At 40.6% G+C, this 14,843-nt stretch overlaps 3 protein-coding genes and 1 non-coding gene across 5 annotated transcripts; 1 reads left to right on the top strand and 3 right to left on the bottom strand.

Moving 5' to 3' along the window:
* Window positions 1–437: 437 nt before the first annotated feature.
* Window positions 438–6,197, bottom strand: LOC100704329 (tubulin monoglycylase TTLL3). The gene is given in 15 exon segments (XM_025907445.1): window positions 438–699; window positions 789–964; window positions 1,108–1,367; window positions 2,003–2,246; window positions 2,325–2,503; window positions 2,581–2,710; window positions 2,713–2,764; window positions 2,901–2,962; window positions 3,660–3,774; window positions 3,860–3,988; window positions 4,105–4,160; window positions 4,251–4,422; window positions 4,514–4,617; window positions 5,379–5,503; window positions 6,099–6,197. Coding segments are annotated over 14 exon segments (1,854 nt in total). The 5' UTR covers window positions 5,479–5,503; window positions 6,099–6,197; the 3' UTR covers window positions 438–624.
* Window positions 6,198–6,589: 392 nt separating this feature from the next.
* hmces (5-hydroxymethylcytosine binding, ES cell specific) lies at window positions 6,590–10,317 on the top strand. Of its 2 annotated transcripts, none has more exons than XM_013270012.3 (7): window positions 6,590–6,750; window positions 6,911–7,132; window positions 7,462–7,605; window positions 7,717–7,911; window positions 8,106–8,260; window positions 8,337–8,529; window positions 8,619–10,317. In XM_013270012.3, the coding sequence occupies exons 2-7, from the start codon at window positions 6,944–6,946 to the stop codon at window positions 8,805–8,807; spliced, it is 1,065 nt and encodes a 354-aa protein (XP_013125466.1). In that variant the 5' UTR covers window positions 6,590–6,750; window positions 6,911–6,943; the 3' UTR covers window positions 8,808–10,317. The 2 variants fall into 2 exon arrangements, with proteins under 2 accessions (XP_013125466.1, XP_019214217.1); XM_019358672.2 differs by having other exon boundaries at window positions 6,599–6,750; window positions 7,006–7,132.
* rab7a (RAB7a, member RAS oncogene family) lies at window positions 9,199–13,939 on the bottom strand. Its single transcript, XM_003442670.3, has 6 exons — window positions 13,592–13,939; window positions 11,905–11,983; window positions 11,595–11,721; window positions 10,864–11,082; window positions 10,562–10,690; window positions 9,199–10,481 (listed from the first exon to the last, which is right to left on the bottom strand). Exons 2-6 carry the CDS (start codon window positions 11,955–11,957, stop codon window positions 10,386–10,388), a joined length of 624 nt encoding a protein of 207 aa, XP_003442718.1. The 5' UTR covers window positions 11,958–11,983; window positions 13,592–13,939; the 3' UTR covers window positions 9,199–10,385.
* A 561-nt stretch (window positions 13,940–14,500) lies between these two features.
* On the bottom strand, window positions 14,501–14,573 carry trnaf-gaa (transfer RNA phenylalanine (anticodon GAA)). Its single transcript has one exon. It is a non-coding gene; the product is annotated as a tRNA-Phe (tRNA).
* Window positions 14,574–14,843: the final 270 nt, after the last annotated feature.

The raw sequence follows: 14,843 nt of genomic DNA, 5'->3' as shown, positions 1-14,843 counted from the left end.
CATTAGCTTTTTGCATTTTACTCCATCTCTGTTAGAAAGAGATCTCTTTCTAACAGAGATGGAGTAAAATGCCAGTGAGAGTGAAGTGATCTCCCTTTTTCACTAATGATGGGTTGTTTCATCTGAACACAGCGACCCCAGTTCTTTCAGTCCATCTCCTCCTGATCGCTGTTGGTATATTTTAACCCCTCATACTTCTTTTCTGACCTTTTCATGATTATTTTGGGCTTTCCATATATAAAACTGCAATTAATGCAAAATCACCACTATAACAAAATCGTTTATCTAGTTTCCACACTGTTATCTTGTGTGTGAATGTGTGTGTGAATGGGTGGATGACAGGTTGTGTAAAGCGCTTTGGGGTCCTTAGGGACTAGAAAGCGCTATACAAATACAGGCCATTTACCATCTTATTAGATGTTACACATCTCTTCTGTTATCAGACATTGTTGAGTTACCATCATAGGGTGAGAGAAAGAAGACGAGGAGGTGGCAGAAACCCACTGTTGGTGTTTTTGAGCTACATCCTTTAATGGTATCTTAGGAAGAGACTTTACTTTTTCTGCTGAAGGACTCTTGTCTTTGATGGGGAACGGTGTTTTGACACTGCACAGCTGGAGGACTTCAAGGGAGGAAGCGAGCAGGGGCATTTAACTCTGAATCGTGTTGAGAGACATACTGAGGAACTTTCACAGCAGCCTAAAGATGAAAAATGACATCTGAAGTACTCCATCATTGTCTCCATTTAAATATACATAAAGCATAACGAAGGGAAAGCTGTTCCTGACCTTTTTATATATGAGCTGGAAGTCTCCTGTGTTTGCGGTGCGCTTAACTCTCCGATCCAGAACAACTCGTCAAGTGTCCTCCTGCACTGCAGCACAGAGATGGGCTGTCACAGGGGTTGATGGAGCCATGGTGGGACTAGAATTGATTTCTAATAACCACGGATGCAAGTCACGATCTGAAAAATGAACATGTCATAACATGTTAGTTGTTGATAATTATTCTGTTCTTATAACAGTAAAAATATTTAAATGTTATTTAAATGAAATGAATGCAGAGAGTGTAATGTGAAATACAGTGTGTCATGTATGCCCATTGTACCTAGCATGAAATCAGCACCATAGAGCTTAAATGTGTTTTTGCGTGACTCTATCAGGTCCTGTGCTGTCTGTAGCGCATAGATGAGAGCTCTCTTCATTCCTGGGACTACTACAGTATCCCACTGAGCTTCCCAGTCCTTGGTGCACAGAAATGTTTTGAACTGGTCAACCGACCACATATTGTCTGCTGGAATGCTTCTGTGCTGTTGTACCAAGGGCCTCAAGCGCTTCTGAATGGAGTTATTACACAAGTGCACGGAGCTTAAAAAATAAAAGACAAAACTGTTATTGGACAGAGGTAGAGTTTGTTAGACTAGGATATAGAAGAGTGTTACAGGAGACACAAACTCAGGACATGCTTGTATATCAGCAGGTCATTTTGACTATGTCTACATGTCTACATGAGTTGCTGCCATGTGATTGACTGATTACATTTTTGCATTAATGAGAAATCAAACAGGTGGACCTAACAAATTGGCCGGTAAATATAGTTAACCAAATCCCACATTTGGGGTTTGCAACAGCTTAATTCCTCCTGACAAAACTCATATAATTTCTTCATATATTTCTAATACACAAATTCCGAGGATTCCCACATTTCTTCCCCCTCAGCTCAATGGAAGCACTTACAGACTGTGCACTTTGGCTTTCTATTTGTTTGAAGTATGCAGAGGCAGATGTTAGAATTTGACTATACCCAGAGGAGAAAGCTAACAACTATTCAAATGATGCACAGATGGAAAATCAAATTTCCCGCCAAAAATGACATGCAAAATAATGTTGCCCCTTTGCAGCCTTTCACTTCCTGTTTTTCTATTTTAATGTCAAACTGGTTTCATGTCTGCCCCTTTTTCTCATTTTCACCTCTTATGTTTTAGTAATATTATTCATCTCACCTGTCCATTGAATCTAGTGTGTAAGGTTCTGTGGAAAAGCGTAAGTAGCACTTTTTGTAGAACCACACGGTCAGAGGATTCCAGTCGGTGCCCAGAAACCACTGGCGCACATCAAACTTGGTGTCATGGATAAGGAAGGGGCGCTCCAGGTACTTCTGTACCACCCATTTGTTTTCTTTGATAAGTTTTGGATCACCCTCCACCAGGTCGAGGATCTGATCAAGACGATTAGCACATTTGATCCCTAGAAAGAAAGTAAAACAGGTCAACCATGACTTTGTCAGACAATCTGGGAAAGGCCTGATTGTGCGTGGCCTCTCACCTCTGCCTCTGGACTTTGCTCCAGGTTTGATGATCCAGATGTTATGGATGCCTTCTATCTCCAGCTGGGGATTGACTATCTTCATCCTCTGCAGCATAGCCTTGCAGTGGGACACTAAATAATCACTGCTCTCAATCTCTGCTCCACCACTGAGCAAGGAAGCACACAACAGAGTTGTACTTGACTGAGAAGAGCATGTTGGTCTGCTAAAGCCTCTGGATCGCTCTCTAACACGCACATGGTGATGCATACTCACTGCACAACTAGATAGTAACTGTCTAAAAACTCTGCCCACTCCTGTGCAGGTGTTTGCTGTGTTTCCAAGTTAGTGTCTATGTCACTGTGCTCCAGACTCTGCAGAAAGTCCTTGGAAACTTTGAGTGCATGTTGATCATTTGGGAAATATTCACTGGGCTAGACTGCCGTTTGCTTTGTTTCTTCTTACCTGAAGAAAAGAAGGAAAAAGACTGATCGCTCTCTCTCTTTTTTTCTTTGAACAGAGTAATATACACTTATGTGAGAAAAGGTCGTACCCTTAACAGCTTGTATGGTGTGACTTATTCTCTCTCCCTGAACATCTTGGTCCTTCTCCACAATGTACTTCAGAAGACTGGTGCACGCAGTCCTCCTGTAGTCATCTGCACAGAGATTAGAGATGTCATGGTGTGCGGGGCAAGCCGTGTGGTGTTGTGAGAAAAGGACCCAAGATGCAGGCACTGGCTGAGATGCGAGTGAGCTTTATTTACAGAAGGTGAAAGCAAACAAAAGCGAGGATGGCGAGGACAGAACTAAGACATAACCTAAACTGGGGCAACTAATAAACGAACCTGAAACGATAACATGCAGGGAGAAACACAGGATGAGACGCAGAGAGAGACGCAGAGAACACCAACTAACGGAGACGGACCGACAACCAGCAATTGCAACCCCACACTATAAATATACACACAGAGGAACACGAAATGGCAAACCGGAGGGACGCACAGCTGATCCTAATTAACAAGACGAGACACAGACCTTCAAAGTAAAACCAGAACCATCAAAAGAACTACCGACACCGACTCAGGGACATGAAACAGAGCATAGAGAGAGCACACCGACAGGGATAACTAGACACACAAGGAGGCATGGGAAGAAAACCTCTCAACTAGAATATATAATCAATAATAATAATAATCATAATGATAATATTAATAAACACAAAACAGTGGGTCACCGACCCAGCACCATGACACGAGATGAGTAAAGCAGAAATGAAAACTGAAAAAAAAAAACCATTACAAAGAGGTACAGTACAAGAGGTCAAGCTTGAAAAGACATAAAATGAGATCTAACCAATGAAGGCATGCCTCTCATCCGGTGCTGCTAGTCTGTAACAGCGGGGGAAGAAGGTGTCCGGGTCAGCCGAATCAAACCAGTGTAGTTTCCTCAGATTCAAACACAAGCCTGTCTGTAACAGAAAAGAGAAGTAATGATGGGGGGGCACAGAGGTGGATCCTAAGGCTGTCTGAAATAACAACTGCAAATAAATGTACCTTGGTGGTCAAGTTGCCTGCCTTTGAAAAATAATTAGTTATCTGTTCCTTATGCAGGTTTTTTGTGTTGATGGCCTTTCTGCGGTTTGTCCAGTAGAAGTAAACCATTTCATTCCACACCAGGCGAGACTACAGAAATGAGCAGAGGAAAGAGATGAGATCTGAATCTGGGATTGGCTGTAATTTTAATCAGTTTAACCAAGGTTAACAACGTAAACTTCCTCAACATGAAAAGCTGGTCTTACCATGACATTGTGAAGTCTGTCAGCATCTTTTTCTTTTTCAGTATCATTTGAGTTGTCTGAAAAGAACAACCAAATGTTGATAAAATGATGGTGTGTGCAGAGATACCCACGGTTAGTATTCTGAATCAGCCACGCTTCTAGCTCACCATCATCTCTACCGCTGTACACAGCATCATTCGAGCCGGTTCTGTTCCTACTGCTCTGATGGCGACGCACTCGACGCTTAGAGTAGACCATACACCGCTCAACCCAGCCTCTAGCCCTCAGCCCTTCCCTGATGACAGGATACCTGTCCTGGATAGAGAACACCATACGCATCTGAGAGGACAGAGAGCAGACAAACAAACAATGTCTTCGCAATCCTGAAAACACATGAACAATTTGAACACGTTCAGGAGTGCAGGCTTACCTTGACAGCTTTGTCTACGAGAACCCTGGCTTCTCTCAGTCTATCCAGGTCAAGAGCAGGCAGGCTGACAAAATTACGGCAGACTTTGGCCTCAGGATGGGTAGCTGACATGCACAACCATATAAACAATCACATTCCAGTCATTGAAAAGAATATATTGACTGCATTTATTGGCTGGACAATAATCCTAATATAAGATAACCTTTATTAGTCCCAGAGGAGGGGAATTAATATTGTTACAGCAGCAGAGTGGACAGGAGGGCTAAATAGATGCATCACAACCTAAAAACAATAACACTATGCAAAAAATATGTAACATAAAATGCATAAAGGACACTAAACAAAAGTGTTGTTGGTACATGATAGGTACAGCATAACGAAGATTAGGATAGTAGTACCAGAGGCTTAAGGCTTAGTATTTTCAGTGAAGACCAAGGAACAAGCTCATGAAACTTTAATGCACGGTTTTGTCATTCAAACACTTAGCCACCTGTCCTGAGTGTGTGTGACCTCATGACTAATTCAGCATTTGTGATCTACAAGCCATGTCTGTCAAGAAAGAGGCCAAGTTGTCTTGAGGTGTGAAAACATACTGTTCATGTTTCAGTTCAACAATGATGGCTTCCTCTGAAAGAATTTCCTCTATTAAAGTTATAATCTGTACATTTAACAAAAAAATGGGGTAATAAAATTTAAATAAATGTAGGATTACTGGCACAAAAACTGGGAATCAACTGGGGAGCATCAGTTGATGTTGATGGAGCCAGAAAGAAAATACAACCCAGTGATTTCCAGTTGCATTTGCCTGCTCCTTGGAAAGTTCAGACAGAAGCAGTGTTTTCTTTTGTAGTTTTGTGTCTCTCACCACTCTCTGGGCATGGAGCACAGTGTCCAGCTGTGGTCTGGTGTCCCTCCTGGTCCATGTGGGCAGACCGATGAGACTCCATACTGACATGAGCTCTCATTCCTCAGGAGGATCATTGTGGTCTGCTTCATAGTTACACACAAAACGGGGACACGGTTTAGTGCAGGTGCGGGCAATTAATTTCTCCGTCCGTTGGGGAAATAATTTGCCCACCAAAATGAGAATGCTCTGCTAGTGTGCAAAGGAAGACAATCATATATAGAGAAGGAATGCACAAAAATAAATGTGTGTAAAAATAATGTGTAACATCAAACATTAAAACTCTGTGAACAAACCTGATACACCTGTCAGGTTTGTACCTAATGCCCCTGCAGGGTGTGATATGTCCTTCAGTTACCTTTTGAACGGAAGCCCAGAAGTGGAGCCAAAGATTTACACACATTAGTCTAGACACAAAACTAACAAGATATATATATATATATATATATATATATATATATATATATATATATATATATATATATTTATTTATTTATTTATTTATTTTTCATGTTTGCCAGGAATCCAACACGATAATAAATCCAGTGAACTTTAGCATCGCCGAATCTCAAAAACACAAACCACACCGTCTTGTCATTGCATCACAGCTAACCACCGTAAACTCACAAGGTAAGTTCAACTCCCACAGTACTGGCCTCACAGTACAGTTTCTCCTCTCACCTGCTGAGATCCACAGGTGTCAGGAGCGCATGCTGAGCCTGAACCGTTACCCGCTTACTGTTCTCTTGGCAACTCGTGGAAAGTCTTTATCGATTTGCGATGTGGGCAATATTTATTTATTTACTGTTTACTTATTTATTTAGGCGTTAACATTAGCCACTCCGCTTGGTTAGTGTATTGATGGAAATCGCTTAACATTTTACGTTTATGCCAAATATTATTTTATGGAATGCAATATATGTTTAATTCTTCATTTTCATTCTTTGTTATTATTAATTTTTACATTTTACCTGTTGCACTGGCATAAATAATTTCAGTGGCCTTAATTGCACAGTTGTATTGGTACTTTTTGGTGGCACAAAGAAGAGCTAGGTACTTATTTATAATTTAACATTGTAGCTATCATATAATATAATATAATATTTGAATAATTCTTTAATTTTTTATTTTATTCTTATAAAATATTCTCCGTACGGCCGCCATCTTGGCTCTGGCTAGATGGAAGCAGGGCTGGTGTACGTCACGGTGTGTACATCCGCGCCCGCTTCACGGCTCTTGCCCAGGCAAATCCCCGCCCTATATTCAAAAAATACACCGAACTCTAACCCTCACCTCGGACACAATCTCACAGGTTAAGAGTGGCTCAGATACAGTAAGTACAGCTTTTTCATGCACGTCAAATATACCACAACATTGGAAAAGTGGTGGGGCAAGTAGTCCTAAATAGTGTCAGCGGCTCTAGAGCTATGTTTTGGTCGATAAAAAAAAGTCAGGCTAACATGCTAACACGATATGTTTAATGTCGTTCTCAGGTGTTGGAAAAGTTCTGCTTCGTCTTGTTTAAAATGTGTGGAAGAACAGCATGCACCCTTGCTCCTGACGAGCTGAAACGAGCCTGCTCTTACAGAAACCGAAGGGGGCAGAGGAGACATCCCCGCTGGAGGGATGGAGACGCGGACAACTATCGACCCTCCTACAATAAGAACCCGCAGTCCATGAGTCCCGTCCTGCTGTCACAGAGGCATTTTGACAAGGTAATTATAGCGTATACAGAAGCTAACATGTCAACAATTTGTTATAGCTTAACTTATTTTGGGGAAGCGCCCGAGGACGGTGGAAGATTTGACGTTTTTAAGTGAAGTAGGGCTTTTGGTAGAGGACCCCAGGTGAAGTCAGTCACTGTCTAACCTCGTAATAAAACCTTATATATTTTATTACACTTATAGAACTAAAACAGTGATAGTAACATTTGCTAATGTATTTCTTGTGGACAGACTATGTATTAAATATTACAGGCTTCAAAAACATGTTCTGTCCTTCTGGGCTTTTTGCATTGAATATTGTGTCTGTCTTGTGTCTTCAGGATGCTCCTGTGGATAAGTGTGTGTTGGCCACAATGCGGTGGGGTCTGGTACCCTCATGGTTTAAGGAGAGTGACCCCAGCAAGATGCACTACAGTACCAGCAATTGCCGCAGTGAGAATATATTGCAGAAGAAGTCCTACAAGGTGCTTTCACTAGCAGCAAGTGATGTTACATTTCCTGTGCATTACGTGTTGCTTTACTTGTCAGTTTTTGTTACATAGGAGTGTCTTAACCATTTTACCATCTCCCTATAGGACCCTATGTTGAAAGGACAGCGCTGCGTCATCCTAGCTGATGGTTTCTATGAGTGGCAAAAGGTTGAAAAAGGCAAGCAGCCTTTCTTCATCTACTTCCCTCAGACTCAGCCAGGACCCAGCCAGGAGGAAAGAAAGAACTCGGACTCTGAGTCAGTGCGCCCTCCAGCCAAAGTCTCCTCTGGTTTGATGAAGGTTTGCTTTGGGTTTTCTGTTGCAATATAAGCTCCACAAACATTTTGTTCATCTACTTCAAAAGTAGAGAGAATGCAGCTTAGGCGGATATTAGGTTTCCTGTCTGGGAGATGAGCCAAGACAAAAATGTGCATGTGTCCACCAGGTGTTTCTGTTGCATTGTTGAAATACCCATTATACTCTGTATTTGACAGGGAGGAGAAGCTGCAGGTGAGTGGACAGGATGGAGGTTGCTGACTATGGCAGGAGTGTTTGACTGTTGGACACCACCAGGAGGTGGAGAACCCCTTTACTCATATAGTGTAATAACTGTGAATGCTTCCCCAAATCTGCAAAGCATCCATGATAGGTAAGAATCCCAGACCAGGAAACATGCTCTTAATTCATGCTGTGTAAAATCATAAATCATTGTGACTGCTTTTTAGGATGCCAGCGATCCTTGATGGGGAGGAAGAGGTTAGGCGCTGGCTGGATTTTGGGGAGGTGAAGTCTCTAGAAGCTCTCAAACTGCTCCAGTCAAAAAATATTTTGACTTTTCACCCCGTCTCTTCGTTAGTCAACAACACGCGCAACAACTCTCCAGAATGCCTCCAACCAGTGGATCTCAACAGCAAAAAGGTATCAGATATAATGATGTGGTTGGGAACTTCAGCCATTTTGTACTAACAAGAGCAGTTACAGATAAGAAATTTGACTCTGACTCATAGGAGCCCAAGTCCACAGCAAGCAGTAAGATGATGACAAACTGGCTGTCGAGCAGTTCACCTTCAAAGAGGAAGTCCCACACAAGTGAAAGTAAAGAAGAGCGAGAAAGCAAGCCACAGAATCAGCGCAAGTCTGCAGGAGGACTTCAGCAGTGGCTTCAGGGAACCAACAAGAAACCAAGAACAAAGTAAATACATGAACTGAGAACTCGATAGTGTTTGAAAGACCATTCAGGCCTTATTGTACTCTGCTACTGTATAATTGTATAAGAAAAAGTTCATTTTTTACTTGTACTTAAGAATATTTTAAATGTAATTCATTGTTCTACAACAATTTAAGAGTTCATCAATAAATGTCAGACACAATAATGCTTTATTCAAGGTTTTTTATTACCCTTATTACTTGAAACAATGTAGATGCTATGCATTATCATATTAATAATATAATAATGATGAATGCCAACACTCTCTCCCCCAAATTTGTCCTTCAGAGTTACAGTATGTATGTCATCCTGTTTCAAAGTTTTAACATAATACGAACAGACAGTTAAAGATCTGATCAGTTAAAAGAAATGTCAAGCACTTGAATCGTATGCCAACACGAGCATCTGGCAGAGTCAGATATGGAGATTTACAACACAACTTTATGTCTTCCCCACACAATGATTGAGAGGTCTGCAAATATACAAAGTTGCAACAGTTGACAATAAAAAGAAATGTACTAGCTAATAGTACTGGGTTATGAATGACAATTTGTATTTGAGAAAAATCTCTCCTCTAGGACTATCCGGTAGACTGACATGCTGTCTTGATTTGGTTCATGTCAAATGTTCTATCTGGAATTTTACAACCTTCATTTCCCCGATAGAGGAACAGCACTTGGACGCAGGAACTGAGTCTGTATTCACACAATGTTCTCGACCTGAGCTACAATTATGTTTATTGTGGCTCCAAAATGAGATGGCTCCAAGTTTTCAGTTACCGAAGATGAAAGCAAAAAAAAAAAATTATCTGTACACACTTGTCTAATGGACTTGTTATTGATCTGCCTTTACAATTCTATACCAATTACTAAGAATCAGCAGGCAGTATGATGATATCATCTACACTTTTACACAGTATCCCTGTTTAAGTGTCAGAATTATTATGTTTTTTTAAAGATTTTTATGAGGTCAAGTGAAACCACATTAACAAGTGTTTCAGAGTGAAACTAACATAAGCCACAACACAAATGAGTAAAAAGGGGGAACAGTGTTTCTACTATTCATGCAGCAGCGGGCTGTGAAAGTAAGAAAACCACTAAAAAAAAAGAAAAAAGTTTAACTTAAATTAGAAATACAAATAACTAAAGAAGTAATGCTTTGATTTCCCACTTGGACATATTCAAATAAAAACTGTTACAACCAAAACTGGGACTGAAAGCATTGATAAACATAGAACTCCAAGTGAGATCAGCCCATACCACCACTGCCATGAAAAAGTATGAGAAAACACTAGGAAGTCATAGGCTTAATACAAATAAATGTTGTATTGTTCCCTCGAGGTGTTCTTTGGGCTAGGAAATTTAGATTTTTATAGAAAATGTGTACTTTGTATACATAAGGAGGTGAGTGCAGCATGTTTGTGTATACTAGTATTCTCAATAAGTGGGATGCTGCTTGTATGTTGGGCAATAGGGAATAACATAGTGAGCCATGGGAAAGAGGATATATAGACAAGGCAAGACAGGGTAGTGAGGGCATGACAACCCCCTGAAGATCTTCAGAGTCCTCAGCAGCTGCAGGTCTCTGCTGACGGCTTGGCTCGCTCGTTTCTGTCCAGTTTAATTGGCTCAGGGAACTCGTTGTACAACTCCACCTCGGTCTCCTGAAATCAAACAAGGTAACAGAGTCTGTGTGCCGCTCTACAGCTCAGTCTCCATGAGTCTCCTGCTGACATGACCTTACCTGTTTAAGAGCATTGCGTGCAATAGTTTGGAAGGCCTGCTCCACATTGATTGCTTCCTTGGCGCTGGTTTCAAAATATGGGATGTTGTTCTTGCTCTGGCACCAAGCTTGTGCTCGCTTGGTTGTTACCTGAAACACAAAGAAGATGGTGAGGTTAAAAACATCTGGCAAAAGACAAGTTATTCTTGTTTCATCAAGCCATTCGTATCACAAATTACCAACACCTGTCAGACATTTTCGATAAAAGATGATGCATCACTTACATGATGTAACACATCTGGCACAGTTAAATTTGAACCCACCTGTCTGTTTTCCAAGTCGATCTTGTTGCCCAGCACCACAAAGGGGAAGTTTTCAGGGTCTCGTGGGCTGGCCTGAATCAAGAACTCGTCCCTCCAGCTGTCTAGGGTCTTGAAGGTGTTGGGTGCAGTGACGTCAAACACCAGGACGCAGCAGTCTGCTCCACGGTAGAATGCCACACCTAAGGACTGGAACCTCTCCTGACCTGCTGTGTCCCAAATCTAAGAGACAAGAATCTTTATGCTTACAGGCCCCAAATAAACAGAAATTAAACAAACAAACAAAAAACAGCAAAAAAAACCAAAACCCAACAACACTGGTTTGTATGGTTGAAATGAACCACATCTAACTTTTAACACTAATTTAAGTTTTGTCACTTTTTTTGTAGTTTTTAAGAAATAAAACAGAGAAAAAAAATATAACTAGGTTAATTGCCTTTGTAGGTCAGACGGTCACCTACATTGTCCAGTTTCAAAACTCATCTTAAAACACATTTATACTTTCTGGCTTTCGACCCAGCATGAGACATTGATCTTACTCGTTTTAACTATTTTATAGTTGCCTATTTTTACTTCTTTTTTATTGTTTTCAATGTACTTATTAATTTTTGTGAATAGAGCTTTGTATCTGCTGCCTCTGTTTGTAAAGTGCTTTATGAATAAAGTTGTCATGGTACATAAGACTTAACATTTCATTGTCTTTCAGTATTCTTGCAAGCATATTTTGGCAGTACCTGCATTGTGACAAGTCTGTCGTCCACCATTACTTCTTTTGTCAGGAAATCAGCGCCTATTGTGGCTTTGTACTGGTTGCTGAACTTCTTATTCACATATTGATTCATCAACGAGGTCTTCCCAACTCTAGAACAAAAATTGCAGAACAGTATTTAACACACATGAAGGGAAGAAACAAACGAAACAAAGTCACCACAATGAACTCATTTGTAAAGCTTATAAATCCTACTTATTCCTACTGGTGTCTAATTTAAATGAGCCATTATTCAGACCCTTTTAGTATTGAAGCAGCTGCTCAGCATCACTTACCCCGAGTCTCCGAGGATGATGACTTTGAGTAATACTTTCTTCCTCGACGTCATTGTGCCACAGCCACGAAGACAACAAACTTTATTCGAAGAGAAGAGAAGTAAGCACTAGAAAAGCTCAAACAAGACAAACGAGACTGAGACTAAGTGCACCAACTGCTCCTGTACTTGTCTTTTCTTCACTTTGGAAACAAAGAAAACGGCTACACTGTACCACGAGGCTCAAAATATAACAATGCAATGTTGAGGCTGTTGATCTGAGCTGACATTTGGTCCTTTTTGTTATGCTGTAAAGCATTCATTTTGTTCTATTTATATAGCATATACACCATTCAATGGAATAAACTACATTGTTTCATTTTGAAGCGACCATTCTTGGAGGTTTATAAAAATGAACGTCACAAGAAATGGAAGCATGCCCAGTTACTCCAAAACCTAAAGGATATGAATAAATTTTGATGATGTCTTCTCGGAAATCTGCATTTATCCAAATACAAGGCAGGTATTGCACACCGTTTAGCTACACAATTTAGTTCATAAGTCTTAATAAACAGTTCCCGTTTGTTAAATTTGAGGAAATGGGAAAATGTATTATAGTTGTCAGCCATTTTCTATTCTTCCCCCCCCCCTCTCAAATGTATTACATCCTGCTCTCATTGTTTAATCTCTGTTAAGGGGTGACACAAAATCCAAGAGCTGCAATAAACATCCCAGACCCTGCTGATCACAAGTCTAGTTTGTTTGTTTGTTTGTTTGTTTGTTTGTTTGTTTGTTTGTATGTGTATAACTAAAATCCAGATGTCAAATATCCTCATCCTTTGTGCCTGCTCAAGACATCATTGAGCACGTCCGACTTTGACCGAGTGTGCTACGTACTAATAACTACCTCTCACTGCTGTAGTGACCAAAGTCCAAACTCAATTACAGAAAGGCTTTATCAGTCCAACCGGGATTTTTTTTTTTTTTTTTATGTTGGAGACAGCATTACTGAAAGAAGGTACAGATCCTAATCACAGATCATGCAGTATTTCACAGATCACCCCATTATGAGAACAAGTAGCCACGGCTCGAGGCAAAACTAGCATAGCGCTATCGGTGCGGCTCTCATAATCTGTGCCCCATGACACTGTGTCAGCGACTGATCACATGGTTAAAACACAGGACCAACGGAACCATGACTTGGCAAGCATGTTGAGCATAATAAGTACTTTAGCTGGCCTCGGTGCACCAAGGGGTAGGATCCATCGATAAGGACTCAACTGTAAATCCGGCTAACTGTAGTTATTTTCACTTTATACATTGTAAAACAATGTTGCACTTGCATCGAAGCAAACGGTCGTGAACACTTTGAACATATTTGCAAGGGGCTAGCTAGTCAGAAAGAAATGGACATTTAAAACACTAAATGCTACATAGTTAATTGAGTAAATGCAACAAAAGGATGAAGCTTGAAAACACTGTCACTAATAAATGCAACAATTTCAAAACAATGGGGGTTGGGCGTTTTTCCTTTTCTTTTTTTGGACATAGTGTCGACTAGCTACCACATCTGTGACACTTCTGATTTTTTGCTAACGTTTCGTTAGCTACGCAAGCCTGATTGACCAATTTAAAACTTAGATAACGACATCTAGACTCTTATCATATGCTATCATTAAAATAAACAATCAAAGTCACCACAAACCAACCTGGGCAGTGGTCCTTCAACAAACAGATGTCAAAAGTGGACTTTTCCTCTGCTTCGTCTGGAAGGCTAACGCACAGGCTAGCGAGCAAGCTAACGGCTCCTCCAAATGTCTGGCGTAACAAAACAACACGTACACAGCGTCGACAGCTAATTTATTTCGGACAGCGAGCCCCTCAAATGACCCTTTTAATCGAAATCAATACTGCCAGTGCCGAAGTTTAACTCCCTTCGTCTAACGATTTGGTAAAATGCTCTCTTGTCCAGTTCCCGTTGACGCTCGCTTTTCCTGTCGAGCTAACGTGCTAGCTTTTAGCAGAGCTGTGTTCACTTCCTCCAAAACAAGAACCGTCATGAGCGCTGACGTCACGCGCTACCGTGACACACAGCTGCTAATGTTTGCCCATACTGTATAACATTATGGAAGGACTTCGACCTTTATATATGCAGTAAAATAAACAACCTTGACTATCAATCAATGATAAAAGTAAGGAAACTTATTCTTATTATGAAATTCCACTATTTTATTTCGTTACGAAGTTTCTATAACTATGAAGCTAAAATTACCTATCCAACCATGTCGTATATGTTATTTCTCACTGATATAAGACCCACTTACCATAATGACTCTCCGACTCTCTATAACTTATAAGAATTGAAGTTGTTTTTGTCCAATATCACCTCACCTTTTAAAGAGCTTCCATCAGTTCATCAGATTATTATTGTTATGATTATTGTTTTTTGTTTGTTTTTTTACTTAAGAATTTTTGTTAAAAGCTGAAACTTAATAACCATGCAGGGAAATCTATGTAGTCAGTTTATCCAACCTACTTGACAAATAGAAAAACTTCGCAGAAAGGTTTTTCATTGAGCTGATATTCTATTCGCACAAAGTCAAAAACCACTCCTGACCTGCCGAAACCCGGGATCGAACCAGGGACCTTTAGATCTTCAGTCTAACGCTCTCCCAACTGAGCTATTTCGGCTATATATGGAGTGGGAAGAAAAATACACACTGGCGACTGGCCAGAAACATTTGAGATTGTTTATTTGACATTCAGGATCAGTCATTGACCCCAGCTGGGGCAGAATTAAACATACACTATCTACTAATTGGTAGGTTGGTGACGCAATCCCTGGCTCTTTCAGTCTGCATTTCAAAGTGTCCTGAGGTAAGATATTGAACACAGAGCTGCCTCTGATGCATCCATTGGAGTGTATGTGTGAGTGTTAGACAATGTACAAAGGTATAGTAA

The sequence above is a fragment of the Oreochromis niloticus genome, linkage group LG5 (assembly GCF_001858045.2).
Source record: "Oreochromis niloticus isolate F11D_XX linkage group LG5, O_niloticus_UMD_NMBU, whole genome shotgun sequence".
In the NCBI taxonomy this organism is placed as follows: Eukaryota; Metazoa; Chordata; class Actinopteri; order Cichliformes; family Cichlidae; genus Oreochromis; species Oreochromis niloticus.
This window is presented reverse-complemented; position numbering and strand designations above follow the sequence as displayed.

Coding starts and splice junctions, on each gene's coding strand:
- hmces (XM_013270012.3), top strand. CDS start 6,944: ATGTGTGGAAGAACAGCATGCACCCTTGCTCCTGACGAGCTGAAACGA. Junction 7,912..8,105: donor TCTCCTCTGGTTTGATGAAG/GTTTGCTTTGGG, acceptor TGTATTTGACAG/GGAGGAGAAGCTGCAGGTGA. Junction 8,530..8,618: donor TGGATCTCAACAGCAAAAAG/GTATCAGATATA, acceptor TCTGACTCATAG/GAGCCCAAGTCCACAGCAAG.
- rab7a (XM_003442670.3), bottom strand. CDS start 11,957: ATGACGTCGAGGAAGAAAGTATTACTCAAAGTCATCATCCTCGGAGAC. Junction 11,083..11,594: donor ACAGACTTGTCACAATGCAG/GTACTGCCAAAA, acceptor CTTGTCTCTTAG/ATTTGGGACACAGCAGGTCA. Junction 10,482..10,561: donor CACGCAATGCTCTTAAACAG/GTAAGGTCATGT, acceptor GTTTGATTTCAG/GAGACCGAGGTGGAGTTGTA.